Source organism: Solea solea, chromosome 1, assembly GCF_958295425.1.
Source record: "Solea solea chromosome 1, fSolSol10.1, whole genome shotgun sequence".
Taxonomy (NCBI): Eukaryota; Metazoa; Chordata; class Actinopteri; order Pleuronectiformes; family Soleidae; genus Solea; species Solea solea.
In genome coordinates this window covers 45,974,490-45,993,577 of record NC_081134.1, presented here as the reverse complement: position 1 = coordinate 45,993,577, position 19,088 = coordinate 45,974,490, and the positions used below count along the sequence as shown (strand labels likewise).

At 40.2% G+C, this 19,088-nt stretch overlaps 3 protein-coding genes across 3 annotated transcripts; 2 read left to right on the top strand and 1 right to left on the bottom strand.

Annotated features, from left to right (window-relative positions):
- Positions 1 to 16: 16 nt before the first annotated feature.
- Positions 17 to 10,917, top strand: ndc1 (NDC1 transmembrane nucleoporin). The gene is made up of 18 exons (XM_058647861.1): positions 17 to 180; positions 1,800 to 1,920; positions 2,004 to 2,105; positions 2,753 to 2,927; positions 3,017 to 3,143; positions 3,379 to 3,487; positions 3,664 to 3,715; positions 4,399 to 4,531; positions 4,982 to 5,074; positions 5,160 to 5,241; positions 5,344 to 5,505; positions 5,854 to 6,114; positions 6,411 to 6,523; positions 6,853 to 6,903; positions 8,744 to 8,807; positions 8,909 to 9,009; positions 9,607 to 9,767; positions 9,867 to 10,917. The coding sequence occupies exons 1-18, from the start codon at positions 142 to 144 to the stop codon at positions 9,928 to 9,930; spliced, it is 2,010 nt and encodes a 669-aa protein (XP_058503844.1). The 5' UTR covers positions 17 to 141; the 3' UTR covers positions 9,931 to 10,917.
- Positions 10,918 to 11,429: 512 nt separating this feature from the next.
- On the top strand, positions 11,430 to 14,210 carry tceanc2 (transcription elongation factor A (SII) N-terminal and central domain containing 2). Its single transcript, XM_058650718.1, has 4 exons — positions 11,430 to 11,802; positions 11,918 to 12,059; positions 13,375 to 13,568; positions 13,822 to 14,210. Exons 1-4 carry the CDS (start codon positions 11,704 to 11,706, stop codon positions 14,008 to 14,010), a joined length of 624 nt encoding a protein of 207 aa, XP_058506701.1. The 5' UTR covers positions 11,430 to 11,703; the 3' UTR covers positions 14,011 to 14,210.
- An 11-nt stretch (positions 14,211 to 14,221) lies between these two features.
- On the bottom strand, positions 14,222 to 18,501 carry cdcp2 (CUB domain containing protein 2). The gene is made up of 6 exons (XM_058650842.1): positions 18,271 to 18,501; positions 17,680 to 18,027; positions 16,542 to 16,883; positions 15,704 to 16,057; positions 14,622 to 14,800; positions 14,222 to 14,534 (listed from the first exon to the last, which is right to left on the bottom strand). The coding sequence occupies exons 1-6, from the start codon at positions 18,335 to 18,337 to the stop codon at positions 14,229 to 14,231; spliced, it is 1,596 nt and encodes a 531-aa protein (XP_058506825.1). The 5' UTR covers positions 18,338 to 18,501; the 3' UTR covers positions 14,222 to 14,228.
- Positions 18,502 to 19,088: the final 587 nt, after the last annotated feature.

The window sequence follows — 19,088 nt, the reverse complement described above, 5'->3', positions numbered from 1 at the left end:
CTACTATTGGCGTGGGTCTTTCAAAGGTCTTGTGAGTGCATGTGGCGCGATATGGGAAACTGAGTGGAAAGTAGTTTTGACAGCAGTGAGAATCTGGAGCTGGAGATTCTGTCCACGGTTTGAGTCTCTGTTCGTCCAAACATGTTTTCAACAGAGCAAAGTTGCTGGTTTATCCGCAAGGTGAGTAAATCTTGTGAAACAAGTTCCTCATTCATAAACGTGACAAATGCTTCGCCTGTGCTAGCTAGCTAACTACAAGTAGCCGGTGTGTTTATGCTAGTTTACGTGAGCATAGCTAACGTGCTTTCTATGTAGCTGCTACAAAAGTACCGTTATCATAACCAGAATAATAATAATAACATGTTTTTACCTACAGGTTTGTACAGTAATACACGTTTTAATTTAAATTTGACACCCCATACATAGTTTATTTTCTTTTAGTCAGCATACAGCTTTGTCTGTTTCGCTTCATGTTTTTTTCTAGACTTAATAAAACATATAAATGCATTAAAATGATTACATCTGTTAAGACAGTATTCAAATGATCATAGACTGTGTGTACGCCTTCTCAACTTAATTTGACACTGACCCTGTTTGTATTTATCGTATGCTGTTAAAGTGAAGGACAATATACCGTAGATATAATTTCAAGCGTCAGGTGAAGTTTTGTTTTCCTTTAGCCCAAATATTACAAATTAATCTGAACGATCCTCGCAGTCTATTCGAACAATCGGGACGTTTTTTTTAAATTCTGCCAATTAAACTTGAATTTTATCCAAAAATCTGTGGCAAAATGTATTTTTTGCTTACCTTTTCATTGTCTTTAGTATTTCTATTATATATCATTTGGAAATGTATATTGCAGTGCCAACACAAAATGCACATTTTGAGAAACAGACCTTTAGTATAATGCAATAGTTTACTTTAAGTTAAGTAATTTTGTGTTTCATGTGTACCTAAATATATTCACCAAAACAATTAGAATCGCATATCGTCCATTGCTACACTGATCTTTAAAGATCAGCATAAGAAAATCCTATACCTTTCAATTTCTAACACAGTCTGTACACTACAGCTAATTCAGAGTTCTTTGTTTTTGTAGATTAAAACTGACGACAACAATACTATGAAAGAACACATGGAATGATGTAGTAAACAAGTAGTTTTTATGGATACATTTTAGATTACTAGAGTAGTTATTTAGAGTACTCGCTTTAAAGACACCTTTGCACACTTCTGGCATTCTCTCAATCAGATTCATGAGGCAGTCACTTGGGATTGTTTACAGGTGACGTGTACCTTGCCAAGGGTAAATTTATGGAATATCTTGCCTTCTTAATGTGTTGGAGACCATCAGTTGTGTTATTCAGTGGTACTGTTGGTTCACAGTTCTATACAGTGAATAGCAGTATTTCACTATTGATGCGATCCATATTAAGGCAAAAAACACTCAATTTAGTAAAGAGAAATGGGCACAGACACGCACAGCCCCCAGAAACAACACTTCACTGTGTGGGGTGAAGTAATAATCTAAACTATAGAACAGATTCAGGCTTTTTCTTGTTCACTACATAATTCCATAAATGTTTCTTCATAGTTTTGGTGTCTTATAAGAATAATATTAATCTACATTGTAGAAAATGATCAAAATAAAGAGCATCTTGATATACTTTAAATCATTGTATTTGCAGTAGAGCTGTCGTTGCATTTCTGAATTCACAGGACTTTTTTGTTTACTTGTTATAGGAAACATATTTTTTACTGTTGTGCACATAATAATGACTCGCTGCTCTGTTCAGGTGATTTGCTGGAGAGCCGCAGCTAGTATTGCGTGGGCCGTGCTGTTGTTGCCACCCATCACAGCAGTTTTTGTAATCCTCAGCAGGTTCAGTCTTCTCCACCCCATCCATACCATATCAGGTCTGTCGAGCAAGTTTACTATGAGACAAAACGCTGTGATGTGAAGTTGTGTATGAGGCTTATTTTTGTTCTTATACTTACAGAATGCTTCTCCTTGCTAATGAGTGCCAGTGCCATATTCTCTTTCATCCTGCTGTGTGGGGTGATCATCATGGTGGGCTTCCTGAACCTGGAGTATTATACAGGTGAGTCGCAGGGTCTAGCCATCAGCCACTGAAGAAAAGGATGCATTGCTATTTAACAGCGGACTTTAGTTAGTATTTTTGTCTCGTGTAAACATGTGTTGTTGGATCCGGTAACTGAATAGCTAGCACGAATGGAAACTGCATCTTCTATAAATTATACAGGTTACACAGGACTACTTCATTTGATCCAACATGGTTATTTTTATTTTCTCTCCATGCGTGCTTGTTTTCTCTGGGTTCTCCGGCTTCCTCCCACAGTCCAAAGACATGCAATATGGGGATTAGGTAAATTGGACACTCTAAATTGACCATAGGTGTGAGAGTGAGAGTGAATGGCTGTTTGTCTCTATGTTTGGCCCTGCGATGGACTGGCGAACTGTCCAGGGTGTACCTTGATTACTATATGAACGTCAACTTGTTTTGATGTGAAAAAACTCCCACACAATTTATTAATTTAGTAATCGATTAATAATCATTTGGTTGTTGTACATTCTTAATTAAATACAAACAAATCATATCATGTATATATTGTTATTACATTACTACCTAGTCTGAAAGATTTCTTCCTTGACAAAATGGAGTACAGGTTTATATTTGTCCAACTTTTATCTTTTTAACTTCATCATTGTTTTATTGTTTCTCTGCAGTCATCCCAACTATTGCATGCTCAAAAATCGCCATGTTTGGACAACTGCTGCACCCTCGTCAGTTTGTCAACACCCTGGTCCATTGCATCATGGGAATAATTGTGGCTTGGTGTTGTGCTGTCACAATCGGGGGCAGATACGAGACGCTTGGCTACACATGCACACAGAGCGATGGGTAAGATGGCTAACACAAAACTGTCAGGCCTGAGCGTTGCATAAATCATCTACTGTCTAACTGCCTCTGATTTGTTTTCACTCTGACAGTTCAACTCAGATGTGTCTGAATGAGTATCACCTCATCCTTCTGCTCGCTGGAGTCTTTGTTGGATTTTCTCACAGTCTGCTGGGTGTGATCTACAACATGAACTATGTCTCCTTCACCACTGTTCAGGTGTGCTGTATTTTCTTTTTCCTAAATGAAGTGCACTTTTTTCTACTTGTACTGCATCTAAATACCACAGTTCTGCTGATTTACATTAGATCTAAGATCTCATCCATTTACACCTGGCATACATTTTACAGCCGAGTGTAAACGGGTCCACACTTAACCCAAACTAACCTGAAATAGGTTTTAATTTGAGCTCCACCTTGTTATTGTGGTTAATGCTTACCATTTCTCTCTTCAGCAATACAAATACCTTCGCTTCAAGGGATCACTGCCTTTAGTGGTGAAATGCAGTGCCACACAAGCACTATACTCTATCAGGAACTACATTGTTGTGTATTTCTTTTTGGGTGAGTGACCTTCACATCCTACATGCAATTACTAAACAAGTGCAAGTTTTTAAGATTAGATTAGAGTTATTTTAATTCTGTAAGTAATTTTTCTTGAATGTTTTTTTTACCTTGATTTTTTTTGTCTACTCAAATTTGTGATGGATAAAATATTTTAATATTTGAATTACTAACAGGACACATTCCAAGAGCATGGATCTGTAAAACACTGAATCTTCATTTGAACAGGTCAGTAAAGCCCCTTTTCTACCTATGGTCCCAGCTCGACTCACATCGGCTCGCCACAGCAAGGTTTAGGTTGGTTTTCCACTACAAAATAGTACCTACTCAATGTGGGCGGAGTCCTCACCGCATGTCTGCATGAACTTGCCGTAACATCATTTTAAACACGACACACACAAACAAGTTACTAGTGACTTGTAAAGCAGTTGTTTTGACTGTAACTGAATCATTAGAATCAGTTAATTCAAAATATTTGTTCAGTACCTCCTCTATGACCGGAGCACAGTCACTGGACTGAAATACAGCAGCAGGGTTTGTGAGCATTGTTGTAGCTACATACACCAGACTCCTGTTAAATATTGAGATTTTAGATATTTTCCTGGTAATTGTTGGAGAGTTGGCTTGATTCTTGTGACGGACGTTTCTTCCTGTGACGCCACTGACCAATCAGTGGCTGGCAGTCTGGCAACGTCACGCATAGTAACACCTAAGCTCGCTTGGAACCTCGCTAGAGTAGGCACTAAAAAAAAGTCCCGGGTGCTCGCTTGTGGAAATGTCGTGTCGAGTCAAGCTGGTGGAAACGTGCCATATATATATTTCTTTTACTATATACAATTTATTAAATACCAATGGCCAATCATCGGACTTATCATTATATGGATGTGTCTGCATGTAATCTCCACCTGCAGCTCCATCCACACTCTTGACAGCATAGCTGGACTGCTGGACCTCTCTCTGCTCTACCACATGTGGATCAGTGCCACCTTCCTTCTCTTTACGTGGTACATCACACTGCTGCTCTTTAGGATCTTTGTCACTGAGGTAGGTTTTTTTTGTGTTTTTCTTTTTTTGTGTTTTTTTTTTTTTTATTTAACATTTGATCACGGCATGGTTTATTTCTTTGCACATTTTTGTTCTGGTTTTAATTCTTTTAGTTTTATTTTCTGAGTTGATCAGCATTTTTTTTAAACTAAATGCACTGTATGTTCTGTGAGCACCATCAAGTTGAGAACTGCTTTTTTGTTGTATGTAATTTTTCTTTCCAACATAAAGAAAACAAATTACACTAAAGGAGGATCATGTGCATACACCCATTATTTGAGTTATATTGGTGTAAAGACACCAGGGGGCAGCAATGTTACTGTTCTGATAGTCTTCAGTCTTTGCAGGGTTAGTGTATGTTATTGTAAACACCTCGTGTTGTTCTGAAATGATAAGGTGAGATGTCTGACTGTAAGGTAACACATCATTGATCCCATTTTATGTCTACAGGTTTACAGTTTTCCTGTGCAATCGTCCTTTACCGAAGATGCCCACCAGTGTCTTCCTAAAGTTCTGTCTGAAAAGCAGTCAGTGATAGTAAAGGTTGGTAAAACACACAGTATGAGCCTTTCTTGTGTAGGTACAGTCTGTGCACTCATAACTGAATTTGTCTTTCCTCTATTTTCAGTTCCTAGCTCTGCAGGACCTGGCTCTGCTGTCTCAACACTCTCCATCGCGACGCTGTGAGGTCTTCAGTCTGAGTCAGCCAGGTCTGTGATGTTATCTACACAGTGCTGCCTTAAATTGTTTTCCTCTGTAAAATAATAATAACTCACAACTAAAGCAAAATATATTTTTCATTGCTTTGTAAGGTGGCCATCCTCATAACTGGAACTCCATCAGTCGGGAGTGTCTGTCCTTGTTGGCTGATCTGACCCAGAGACTTGTAGCTTATCATGACACCGTGGCAACCAATGGCAGGGCCAAATCACTGTCTACAGGGAGTGAAAGGAAATCTTCATCTGAGACATCAGGTACGTTTGTTTGAGCCAGTTGTAAAAGCCTTCATATTACATCGTGACATATACTGTATTTTATGTTGAAGTAATGTAACAATACACACACTGTAATAGCTGTTCAGGTTTTTCTTTTAGCAGGAAAAGCTCAGATTTTACTGATCACATTATCAATGGCTCTATTCAGTGCATGTAAGTCAGGACAGTTTGTCAGTGTTCACCCTGAAACTGAGGAAGCTAAATGGAACTAAGCTGTCAATAATTTACTCAGTGTGACCTGTCGGAGGCCATTTCAACCCACAAAAACCTGTGAAAATATTAAATAACGAGAGTAATTGTTTATGACCTCTTTATTTTCCATACAAGTAACATCAGGTACAGAAGAGTTTATGTCTCCGAGGCACACTCTGCTGATGAAAACTCCAGCTTCAGTCTTTGCCCGCTCCATCGGCAGAGGCCAACAGAGTCCTCTGACTGCACCATTCACTCCAGAGCTCGACAGTCCCTTCACTTCACCATCCCTGCGACGCCTCACCGCTCCACTCGAGCAGTGCTCACCTTGGTACGGCACGGTGCAGAGCCCGCATATCATGAGGAGAGCGCCAAAACTCTGGTCCGCCTCCACAGGTGAGAGAAAAGGCTGTTTTTTACATGGATTTCTCACAGCTGCCTCTGCTGATAGTGTTGTGGGGACTCAAGTTATCTCACTAAAATGATTATTTACTGTTAAAATATCAATACCAAGACGTTTTTGGTCCATAATTTGTTGAATACATTTTCCCCTTAACTTGTCAGCCAATTTCTGCTCTTGCCTTAGTTTTGCAGCTTCTTGAATTTATGCATCAGCGATTGATATTTATCTTGTTAGATCAAGATTTAAATTTTTTTGTGCCCAGTTGTGATTTTGTCCTGTGTCGCTGCAGATTCACAGATTAATGGCAGTTGCCCACCGTCCCCTGCCTCAGTTCCCAGTCCCCAGCAGGAAACCTCCAAACCCAGTCTCCTCACTCAGTTCCTCCAGAACAGAAAAGAACAGGTACTGGAGCCCTCTTTTAAAGCAATATCATTATGTAATCTCTATGCTTCATAAGTCTTTTCACACTTCATATCACACTAGTGACAGAATGGCATTTTGTTTCAGACTATAACTGAAACAGTTTTCAATAATACATTTAAGTTAGATTTAAAGTAGAGCTTGAGATATTGAAGTCACAACGTGTTTATAAAGTAAAATTTGTATCCTCTGCTGTTTTTTTTTTTTTTCAGGGCGTATGTTTCTCATTACCAAGTTCTTAAATGTGAAAAATCCATGACATTTTCTAGTTTTGACACCAAAACAATTCTACATTTAATTGTCCCATTCAGGTTAAAAATTTCTTGGCAAAGCGGGTGCTGATAATGTATTTGTTTAACAAGGTAAGACTGTGTTGCATGTGCATGCTGTCTCTTTTAGATGGTCTTTCTGCATGCTGTTTTTGCACAGTAGATTCACAATAGAACTCACTCTCCCTTCAGGCATTTTACTCTGTGATTGTTCCTAATTGTTCAAGAATTACTAATGTAACTCTTTTCCATCTATATAGTTTTTGTCCCTTACTAAAGCCCCTTTTCCACCTATGGTCCCAGCCCGCCTCGGCACAGTTTAGGTTGTGTTTCCATTACAATATAGTACCTCCTCAACGTGGGCGGCGCCATCACTGCACAGCTGCATGATTCCGCTGTGACTTGGTATTACACACACAAACAAGTGACTGTGTAACTGAATCATTAGAATCCATTTATTAAAGCTATTTGTTCAGTACTTCCTCCATGACCGGAGCACAGACTCCGTCTGACATACAGCTGCAGGGTCTGTGATGCCGATCGTGATCAACAGTGCTGTCGCTCAATACACCAGACTCCTCTGTTAATTGGTAATCAACTGGTAATTGCTGGAATTGACCCACGTGTTTAGGATTGGTGTACAGTTCGGCATTGCTCAGCTTGATTCTTGTGTCAGACATCTTGTTGATGCCTCTTCCTGTGACGGCACTCTGACAAATCAGTGGCTGGCAGTCTGGCGGCAACACGCATAGTAGGGCTGTCAATTTTCCTCCTATAATCCCATTCGAAATCCATTCCTTATTATTTATAATATTCAAATTTTTAATTAAAATTGTAATACATTTTAACGTAATATGGGGTTATTATACGTCCTGTCCACTGGGTCATGCAGGGACACTGGCGTACTGCAGGTTCCTCGCGACGGCTTTAGTATAATTAGCCACGCTGTCGGTGGTGATGGAGAGCACTGACTCACGTTGACTCACAAGAGTTTTCGGCCGTGTGGCTTGTCTGAGCTTCGGTCGTTTTGAGAATTATCTCTTTCAGCTCCCATTCCTCGTATGTGAAATGTGCTGTGACTATCACTCTGTCGCCGATGGTTGCGCGGCTAAGAACACTGTACCCCGGCTCAAGTTCTTGGATGAAGTCTTTGAGACCGGACCCCTGCATGATGTTGATCAGTGTCATGTCTTTGCAAATAAAGCGTACCAGTTTGTCCGTAATAGCATTCTGACGAGCAGCTGTGAACCCCGCGATGTGAAGGGAGGCAAAAAACACGTAATTCTTGCCTGACCTCCATGGGTGTTTCATCGCCGTCAGCCATTTCTGACTGAACGTGAGATTGTTGTGATTCAGAAAATGTTTTTCTTCTGCGAGGGTCGTTTTTCACACGGAAAGAGGCAGAGGAAAGAGGGCGGGGCTTCCGTCGCCACGTTTTAAGAATACACATTCAAATAGTAATTACAGGTTTCAATTATCATTGATTTTTTTAATATTCGGATTATATTCGACTCCCAAAATTTGTTCCAACAGCCCTAACACAAAGTATCCCCTCAGTTTGCTTGGAACCTCGCCAGAGCGGGTATTAAAATAAGCACCAGGTACTATCACTAATGGAAATGCAAAAAAACTGTACCGTGCCGAGGCGAGTGGAAACACGCCAAAAGCTTAAATTCAGTTATTTAGCATGTGTCTTGAATGCTAGTTGACTACTATGTTATATCGTGAGAGCCCAATGTCTTGAAATCTGGTCTTTGTGATCATTTCAAAAATGTTGGACACTTGAAGTGTTTTTTACTGCTCTTTTTCCTTTAGGTAGAAACATGTTGGATTTCTGTATCTTCCTTTAATCGTGTCTGTATGTGTTGGGGTCTAGTGTCACTAAAATGTGCTATTGAAGCACTCTGCTACAAACTAACTTAACGATTTACAGCTTCCAGAGGCTTCCAGTCAGGCTCTCTTTGCTGACAGCCAGGCTCACATCTGGGCGTTAGAAGGTAAGAAGACACGTGGACGTGGTTTTCATTTTCGTACGATTCATCATTACAGTGTCTTTATCGCAAACGTGTTCATCAATCTCTCCTATATCCTCCTCCAGGACTGTCCTATCTTGTTCAGGCCTCCTTCTCAGAAGACCAATTTGGGGTTGTACAGACTACATTACCCAGCATTCTCAGCTGTATGCTGGGCCTACAAGAGGTGAGTTGTAGCAGCTGAACTAAAACGGAGGCTCCAGCATCTGCTACCTGCTTTTGATGTGTTCCTTCAACATGAACAACAGTAGTCTATTATAAATAAATGTCCACTGAGGAACATTTTCTACTGAATATGACAAATTAATCAAAGCACAATGATGACACCTATTGACCAGTTTAGTGTCTTGCACTCAAATGTACATTCATTTGTTATAGCTGCATGTCTCCTGTTGTTGAAAAGCAAAACTACGTTTGGTTTACATTTCTGAAGAAAAACAAAACTCCATGAATACTTAACAAATCTGTAAATAAAAAAGTTTAAAAAACTGTTATGTGTAACAATACAGTATAAACAAGTGACAGCTATATTCAAACCATTGCAAAAACTGCAGGGTAAAGCAGCTTTGAGTGGTCAGGACTAGAAAAGTGCTATATGAATACAAACCATTTAATTGTACCTCCATAAAGCTCTGTGTTACTGTGTCGTCTGATCCAAATCTGGATGTTGATTCATTTTGACGCTGTGTGAAACCAGGCTTTGTGGCTTCTTTCTGTGGTTTATTGAACGGAGTGAACACATTTATGTCCTCTTCATTCTCAGGCTGTCGATCGCCACTTCAAGCTGCCTCACGCCTCCAGTAAACCCCTCAGGTGGAGCAGCAGCATGAGTGACTCCACTTACAAAACACTGCGATTTGCTCTCAGAGCCACGCTCAAGACTGCCATCTACAGAATAACAACCACTTTTGGTGATCACTTAAAGTAAGGCCCGTCTTAATAATGTCCTTAATTCATATATACAAAAATAATCTGATCACAGGTGTTCAGTGCTGATTATAAATGCATATGTTTCATCCACAGTGCTGTCCAGATGTCTACAGAGCACCAGAAGAGACTGCAGCAGTTTCTGGAGTATAAGGAATGACCACCAGGCCACTTGGCATTCTGTGCCTCTGGATTCTTATCAGTGGGATGTGTCGTGTGTGTGTGCGCAGACGTGTTGACATGAGGCGACAAAGGGAAAGCCCATGACACTGCCTCTCTATTTTAATATTTATGCCATGGAGGATTGCATTCGATAGGCTAGATCACATCTCTCCACATTACATGAGGTGGGGCCAGGACTACACCTGACACGAGGCACCGTGTGTGTGTGTGTTTGTGTATATAAGGTTAAAACCACCTGACTCCATCAAGCAACTCATTCCAAAAGATTAGTTTGTTTCATGAAAATAACAATATTATACTTGTTTTTAATGGAATGAGTTGTGAAAGGGCTTATTTATACTGCATTATGTTTTCATGATTTGTCTGCTGTCCTCTTGAATTGTATCTGTATGATTTAACAAGATTTAGTGTTGAATGAGAGGAGTGTAGTAGCTGATGGGAAGGTGTTGTGAGATGTCACTTCACAGGTTCAGGCTGAAATGTGTTTTCTTAGATCCGGTTTAGTTCTAAGTAGCAGTGAGCCAGTACACTACTCAGTCTGATTGGATATTGGGAAAAGAATGTAAAATCCAATATCATCTAAACAGCCCAAATATCACAAATGCTTCAATAAGCACGGGTTGTAAACATGTAAATAAAAAGCAGAGAAAGCATATTTTTTTTACTGCATCATATTGTTGGGACAGAGTTGGTTTCACAATCAGATTCGTTCCAAATTGTCTGGTTGTAGCTCAATGGTAAATAAATGAGCACACGTGTTTAAAAAGATGTAAATCGTGTGTGTTGTTTAAACAGTGCTGTCGAGCCCTCTCTATCTCTCCTTCATCATCATCAGCTTTGACGGTCATGTATGTCAAAGTAAGAGGTGACTGGTTACATTTGTGGGTAAATGTTTTGTCCCTGCCGACCTGAGTTTGAGTTTTCACTCTTGAGACTTGTTGAATAAAACATGATGTAAAGTTAATTTGTCAGGGTTTTTTTTTTATTATGATTTCTCAGCTGAAATGATTAAAATTGAACAACAAGGATAAATGAAGTATGTTTTTGTCCCGTTGACCCCATTTCTGCCATAAAAATATCAAGTGCCTACAGTGCATTCTGTAATTCCGACAGCACGTAAATGCACCATTGGGCTCTACTGTTTACCTAGCCTCTCGGTTGCTACGAGCTCCACCAAAGATACGAATTTAACATTTCCCTCTACAGAAATAACTTTTTACTGTGTGAACTACACTAAGATGATGTGTGATCTAACTGACATGACCGAAATAAACATAAATAAATAAATGCTTGCGATATCGTAATTTTATATTGAATATATGTCAGGTGTAATATTTAAATTATCTAAACTATTGTAACGTGTTTTTTATATAGTCTATTTTACTGCAAAATCCTTATTTATTTATTTTTAACCATGTGCTCCGCCGTCATGTGAATTTGCCCACAGTGCATTCTGTAATTCCGACAGCACGTAAATGCACCATTGGGCGCTACTGTTTACCTAGCCTCTCGGTTGCTACTAGCTCCACCAAAGATACGAATTTAGCATTTCCCTCTACAAAAGTAACTTTTTATTGGAGGTTTACGGGGAAATGTGTTTGTAAATTCTTGCGATATCGTATTTATATTTTGAATTTGATATGACAGAATGATATGTAAGGTTTTAAACCTGGTAACTGCTAACAGTGGTTAGCATTGTCACCTAATCTGAATTGCTAGTACCGAGCAGCTCCCCCTTTTGTGGCTGAAGATGGACAAGTTTGTGGTCCGGGTTCCGAAGCTGAAAACTCATCCAACACCGAAAAGCAAAGAAAGGGTTCTCAAACAAACTACAATTGAGTCTTTGCGGGTGAGCTATGAGTTTTCTACATGAATGAATGAATCCATGGCTGAGTCAGAGCAACAATGTGACACATTTATTTACTCCTCAGTAAAACATGTTGTTTGTTTGTTTGTATTTACAGAGGGTGGTCGTGATTGAGGACATCATGCGCTACAAGTCCATGCTGGAGCTGCCAGAGCAGAGCAAGGACAACATGCTGATGGCCCTGTCAGAGCTGAGCAAGAAGATCCCATCCAGGGAGGTGCTCAAGTCCACAAAGATAGGTAGATTACTCTTAAATGGTTTAAAATGCTATTCTGAGTCTGCCAAACGAAATAAGCAACATTCAAACCCCAAAAGTGTCAATACACATAGAAATAGTCTTCACTGAGGTTTAAACATTGATGTGTATTGAGCTATTTATTAGGGATGGGCATGAGTAGAGGTGTGAATCTTTCAGAGTCACATGGCTATGATTTGATTAAAAATAGATGTTAGATTCAAAGCAAGTTTATCCTTCAAAATAATGTTTGATTCAACATTGTTTCAGTACATAAAACTGATCATTTGAGGATCTACTAATGACTGCCATAAAATCAAAATAAAGTGTTTTGCAAAAACACTTTATTTGGTAAATAAAGTATGTGGTGTGAGAGTACGACATACCCTGGCTCAATTGTAATAAAACTGAAGCTTTCGTTTTCTACTACGCTGTAAGGGCATAGGTAAAGTCAAACAGGTTATATGCGTGTCAAAACTTAGACCATGTTATTTAAGAAAAAACATGTTTTGAATCGATTTAGAATCTTTGAGGATAAGAATAAGGATTTTTACATTTTTACATTTACATTTTTTGGACACCGCGGCACGAGTACTTATATTCTCAATTATAAAACATTGATCTATTACTGTGACTATTTGTAATATGTCAAAACAAATCTGAATGACAACAATGATTGACATAAATCTTTGTACTCTAATGCCTAAGGTGGCAGCAGCAGTAAGCATTTAATTCATGAACTGCATGTGTGTTTGAATGCATCTTGAAGCTGCTCCTCTAATTTCAACATGCTGTAGATCCCGCAGAAGTGATTACATTTACCTGTGTATTTGAATGCATCTTTTTAGCACGCTGTGAACACTGAACACTACTTTCACTGGCTCCCGTGCACTGAGTTTAGAATATTTCATGAATAATACCATAATAGCATTTGTGCAAGAATTGTCCATCCCTAGTATTTATTAAAGTTTTAAATACAGCTTGAAAATGCAGATTATTTCTCTTAATATCTTATAATATCTGCACCAGTGTTATATTGACATCTACTGACACAATGATCATCGATGTAGAAAACAAATGGTAAATTCACATTTAAGGGCTGTAACTAAAGACTATTATCATTATTAATCACATGTTTATTTTCTTAATTCATTTATTAGAAGTTTTCCATAAAAAGCAGAACATAATCATTATATGTGTCAGTTATTGTATTGATTATGATTATAGCTTAAAAAGAAAAGTGTGTTTGCCTCATACTTGCAGGACCCATGTTCATATTTATGCAGTTAAGCCCACAATGAAAACCTGTCTCTTCTAAGGTCACACTGTTAACAAAATGCGAAAGCATCTGGACCCGGAGGTGAGTTCAATGGCTGCAAAGGTGTACACTGACTGGAGGACGTTCATCGAGGAGAATTCCAATAAGCCGTCTATTGAAGTGCGCTCCGACAGACAATCTGAGGGACTCAGGAGCAACGCTAGAAGACTAATGTCTGAGGTCCTGGAGGTCAAGGTGAGAAAGACGAGCTCAGTGAAGTGCACTGTCCTCATTCTCTTTATACGACTGCTCATTTACATACTTTAGTTGTGAAATTTCAAACATGTAATAGAGATTCCTTAATATGTGGACATCTATATGAATATACCCTCTTTTTAAACAGCATTTGATGTCTTGAAACTTGTGTTTGCTGCTATTTGGTCAGTGGCAGATGTTCTTAAACATGTATATGAATATAAAAGTAATGTATGATGTCTCTGACTTGCAGGAGGATTCAGGTCTCATAGATGTCATTGAGAGAGAGGTGTTTCACCAGAGCTCCCGGTTAGTCAGCGGTTCATACAGACGGACTGTTCGAGCGCTGGTGTTTGCCTTCAAACACAACCCTGACATCAGAAGTCAAGTGAGAGACAACACGATGTCAGTCAACCAGCTGGTTTCTAAATACAAGAAATAGCTGAAGATTGTTGTTTCATGTTTACACTTTTAGGTGTTTTTAATTGTATTTTCTGTAAAGGAGATACAAAATATGTCATGGCACATCAGCAGCCTTGCACTGGTGTTTAAACTGCGCTGTCATCATGTCTTTTTATTGATAGACAGTTTGCTTTTAAACATTTTTTTATACAAAATAAAATTTCAAATATGACAACATGAGCAGCGGAGTCCTTTCTGCTACAACAACACCAGCCAAACAATAGCTATCACCATGAGAATAACAGCCAGAACACAGATGCTAATGAAGACAATATCACTGAGATCATGAGGCTCAGTTCTCTGCTCCACTGTGTTGCTGCCACTTTCAGTGTCCGTTTGCTGGGCCTGCTCCTCCAGGCGACGCTCCACGGCAGTGATGAGGGACACTGACGCTACCTTCCTCAGGGCGTCGCACTGCAACTTATATTCTTGTATATTGTGCTGCTTCCCGTCGGAGAAATCAATGTAGAGCTTGTTGACCAGCATGGTGATGTTCCGATGTTTCTGTAAGGAATCGCAGTATTAACTCAAGCGAGTGTCTGACACAATCGCTGCATATGATGCTGTTAATAAGGAACTGTGGCTCGTCACCTGGCTAGCTGTGCCACAGTTGACAAACTGAGCAAGTATCTTATACGAGGTGGCCGTTAACTGGGCTGCACAGGTTGGGTTTCCGAGATAGATGCTCTCACGGTCCATTTGAGGTAAGGACTGCTGGGCTATCAAAATGGTGAATTCCGATCTTGTACAGCTAACGTTTACAGGTACCACTTTTGCAGAGGGTAAAAAAGACAGTTGACAGTGTAAAGAAATGTCACAGGAAAGAGGTGTTAAAGTATAAAATATGTTTTTCTTTCATTACCGCTGCCAAGAAGGTTGTGGTTTAATCTGCATGCGGTTATCTAGACGTTTGTCTTTCGTTTAGCAATGTCTTGTCTACAGTTGTCATTTTTGGTGTGTTCCAATTCAATTAGGTAAGAATCTACCCACTGATGACATCACAAAAATGAAAAAGAAATCCCTGTCTTATAATGGTTAAGCGTAAACAATCATATCTCTGTCAAAACTTTGACAAAAGTTTGAATGACATTTGGTAAGAATATGCAGGTTTGGACACTCTACCAATGCCTAGTCCACATGCAGCCGGTTCATTCTAAAAACTGTGGGTATTTCTTTGCTGTCCTTTTAGTTAAAACTTAACAGTTTTGTTTTTAAATGATATCTCAATCTACATGACAATGCTTGGAAACCCTGTTACACTGTAATGAGCATGTCAAACAGCGACAGAACAGATGTTTTCATCATTTTTATACGATAAAAAATTCCGTTTACATGTCAACGGAAGGCCAAATTGCATTAAAAAAGCTCACTTTTAATGATGCCCAGCTACATGTGGACAAGACATACATTTCTTCCAAATCTGAACCAGATAATGGATTTTGAGGCAATTTAAATTTAACACGGTTCAGTCCAATTTAACAAGTTCAGATGTGTTTGTCTCTGATGTCAGATGGTAGTATAAGCAGATAAAGTTCTATACTGATCCATAAAGTTTTCTGGATCCAGTTGATTGAAAATGTTAATATTAATGTTAATAATACAAAGGGTTTAAGCCTTGGCGGAGGTCTGCGCTCTCTGAGTCTCTGAGTTTTGGAAATAAATCAGACATTTACCTCCAAGATACGATGCACTGAACCCTCTGTGAGCTTCATTTCTGTCTGTGTTAAGTACCACCAGCAGCTTGTTGCCCTTTGAGACGAGGGAGGACGGTTGCTCTCTGCCACACCAGCGTCCCAGCAGGGTGTCTGTCTGACTGCCCCCGTCATAAACCGCCACAGAGTCGTAGTCGCACTCGCCCGACAGACTGTTGCGCTCCTCCAGGTCCATCATGGGGAAGAAGAGTTTGATGCGATATCCAGCTGCGAGAGTGATGCTCCAGTGGCAGTTGATGTTGTTTGGATAGATGCTGGGGTAATGTGGGCTGCTGAAGTTGCCACTTACAGCGAACAGGGTCTGCTGGCACTCACCTGTTAAAGTACAGTTTTTTGGACTTGTTAGCCAACTCTGTTTATTGTAATAGTCTTTTTACACTTTGTTCACTTCTTGTTCTCTTGCCAAAATGTGGGTGAGAAGATCAATACCTCTTTTGGCTGTGTATAATAAAGGGGCAGTAACAGCCACCATCCAATTAGTTTAGGTTAGCACAGATTGGCAGTGCCTGAGGAAAACACTGTGCTGGATTTAAATTGTGACTATTCAAGAGCTTCTACATTCTCACCTGTGGTCAGAATCGTGCGACAGGTGATGACAACTCAGCTGCCAAAAATGGCTAGAAAAGGAGTTTAATTTACGTTTCATCAGCTGAAAGGATGTTTTGTGCTCTTGGATAAGTCACATTGTTCTTTCTCTTGGTCATTTTGGTTAAACCAAAAGATGGAGAACCAACGAGGTGAAACAGTGAAAGCCGTTAGTGTTGGAATATTTGAATAACAACTAATTAAACCTGTCTACCTGAGTAATAATAGGCCTTGAACCCTCGTCCCCCGATGTTGAAGTCAGACTTGAAGACTACCAGAAGCTGGTTGGAGGTGGTGACGATGTTGGGAGGTGTTTCTCCTCCACAGTATTTGCCCAGGTGGCGATGGGTGACTGTTGGGCCATCAAACAGGGCGACAAAGTCAAAATTGCATCCTTCGTTGTTTTCCAGTTTGAAGTCCAGGAAAACCAGAGTGACCACGCTGTTGTTGGACACGTGGACGGTCCACGAACAGTCGGCGTTGTTGCTGTACTCCTGAGGGTAGCCCGGACTGGAGATGACACCTGAGAGGCCCGTGAGGACTCCACCACACATATCTGATGAGAATAGAAGACAAATTCAGATGCTCCTTCTGTGTTTGTGTAATGCTACACATGATGTCAACAAGTACACACAAGTACAACTCAGCAATAACTATTTACATTCAACACTCCATGTTTGTTGTATATAATGTGAACTCTTTGCAACCATAATAATTTATCTCTGAAAAATAATGGTAATAGCATGACCACTACTTCTGTACTACTTAATCTCTTACAAGATATCATGACATTTTGTTGACGTGAAAACACAAACACAAACATTGAAGGTCTCATTCATTCATTCATTCATTTTCGACTGCTTTCTCCTCCACATGAGGGTCACGGGGGATTGGAGCCAATCCCAGCTGACATAAAGCAGAAGTACCCAGTACCTGGATGAAACCCACGCACACACTGGGATAAAATGCAAACCCCACACAAAACGGCCCTCAATTGAACTGGGATCTGAACCAGTGACCTTCTTGCTGTAAGGCAACATTGTTAGCCACTTCTCCACCATGTGATGGGCAAAGGTCTCTGACTGATAAAATCTAATGATTTGGGAGCTCAACTCTTTGTACCTTTGAAGTCTCAACCTTTGGTTGAATCCCATCATCAGCCTTTAGCTTCACTTGTACTCTGTGTGCTAATGAAGCATGCTAACATGACAGATGGAAAAACATTAACATTAATGTTCAAGGTCGAGGTTTAGCAAAAACAAGCAAAAAGCTATGTTATTGCCACTTGTCCAGAAGAAAAGATGATATGAAGTTTTCAGCCATTATCTGCGTCACATAGTACCACAAGTTACCTTTTCTGTAGCCAACACTGAAGCCCCTGTAGACCACATGGCGGTCTGAGTGGAAGATGATGGACATGACATTCCAAGAGGACGTGAACTGGGGTGGAGAGATGTCACCACAGAACGTCCCAAGGAGGTTTCCCTCATCCTCAGATATGCCGTTGTAGATCTTGATGTAGTCGTACGCACAGTTGGCGTGGTACTCCAGCTCAAAGAAGTGGAAGGTGAGGAGGACGGATGAACCCTCGGCCACAACAATCAGCCACGAACAGTCAGTGTTGTAGGGATACACGCCTGGGAAGTTTGGGCTGGAGATATTGCCAGATGGAGCAGCCAGGATTCCTCCACACTTGACACCTTATTAAACCCAAAAATAGAGAGTGAGAGACTTTTAACACCTCAAAGAGTGGAGGTTCAAAATGAAAGTCAATGCACTTGCATGGCTTACTATTTTTATTTGACTGTTACAACCTAATACAACCTCCACAAATGGTCCTTTACAAGCTGACATTGAACAAGTGAGGCCGAGCATCTATTTAATGTAGTTCCTGTACATAAAGTTGAAGCTTTGCTCCATCAAGATAACACATGGAAACTCACCTTTTGTAGAATCAGCCTGGTCAACAACCAGCAGGAAATGAACCAGCACAGCCGCCCTGAGACTCATGTTGTTATTGTCACAGCTCAGCTACCATCACAGCAGAGACAGACAGCGGCCTGGAGACTGCAGAGGTAACAGGACTTTGAAAAATTCATTCACAGCCTGAATGAGGAACCTGACACCGGCCAAGGCCACGCTAGGCCCTCCCCGCTAAATTTTAATGACTGATATCCAAGAAGCAGGAGAGGCTTGTCAGGACACTGTTTGCAGAGATGCTATGCATTTTTAATCATGCTCTCTCTCTCTCTCACACACACACACACACACACACTCACACACACACACACACAGATACACAGATACACACACGCCCTGAATACCAGCTGTGTGTGGAGTTGATGAAGGAGACAGAGAGAGGATGGTCACATTTGTCATTTATATAAATGGCTTCATTAGAGCGACATGATGGAGGGAAGATCCCAGAGCTACTGACATGGTGGAGTAAGGGTCAGTGTCTCCACTTTGCTTTTATTTGTGTAAAAAGCAGCGAAGCACGAGCACTTGGATTTCAACATCTTACCCCTGAGTGGGAATGTACGTCAATAGAGACGAAGCACAGGCGTGTCAGATGTGTCTAGACTCCGAATAATAAAACCTGTGTCTCACTTTATGGTTAGCATCAATCGCTTTGTTCCCCAGCTTCTATTGCAGGACGGTCAATGAATCTCAGGAGTAAAGTTTATTTTTCATTGTAAAATTTTGTTACTGACCATGGAAATTGTTGTTTTGACAAGAAAAACAGAGATAATTCTCTCTA

Excerpts from the sequence above, each read along its gene's own strand:
- cdcp2 (XM_058650842.1), bottom strand. The coding sequence starts at position 18,337 with ATGAGTCTCAGGGCGGCTGTGCTGGTTCATTTCCTGCTGGTTGTTGAC. Across the intron at positions 18,028-18,270 it reads CCAGGCTGATTCTACAAAAG|GTGTCAAGTGTGGAGGAATC; the intron begins GTGAGTTTCCAT and ends GGGTTTAATAAG. Across the intron at positions 16,058-16,541 it reads CAAGGCCTATTATTACTCAG|GTGAGTGCCAGCAGACCCTG; the intron begins GTAGACAGGTTT and ends GTACTTTAACAG.
- tceanc2 (XM_058650718.1), top strand. The coding sequence starts at position 11,704 with ATGGACAAGTTTGTGGTCCGGGTTCCGAAGCTGAAAACTCATCCAACA. Across the intron at positions 11,803-11,917 it reads CTACAATTGAGTCTTTGCGG|AGGGTGGTCGTGATTGAGGA; the intron begins GTGAGCTATGAG and ends TTGTATTTACAG. Across the intron at positions 12,060-13,374 it reads GCTCAAGTCCACAAAGATAG|GTCACACTGTTAACAAAATG; the intron begins GTAGATTACTCT and ends GTCTCTTCTAAG.
- ndc1 (XM_058647861.1), top strand. The coding sequence starts at position 142 with ATGTTTTCAACAGAGCAAAGTTGCTGGTTTATCCGCAAG. Across the intron at positions 2,106-2,752 it reads GAACCTGGAGTATTATACAG|TCATCCCAACTATTGCATGC; the intron begins GTGAGTCGCAGG and ends GTTTCTCTGCAG. Across the intron at positions 9,010-9,606 it reads GTATGCTGGGCCTACAAGAG|GCTGTCGATCGCCACTTCAA; the intron begins GTGAGTTGTAGC and ends CTTCATTCTCAG.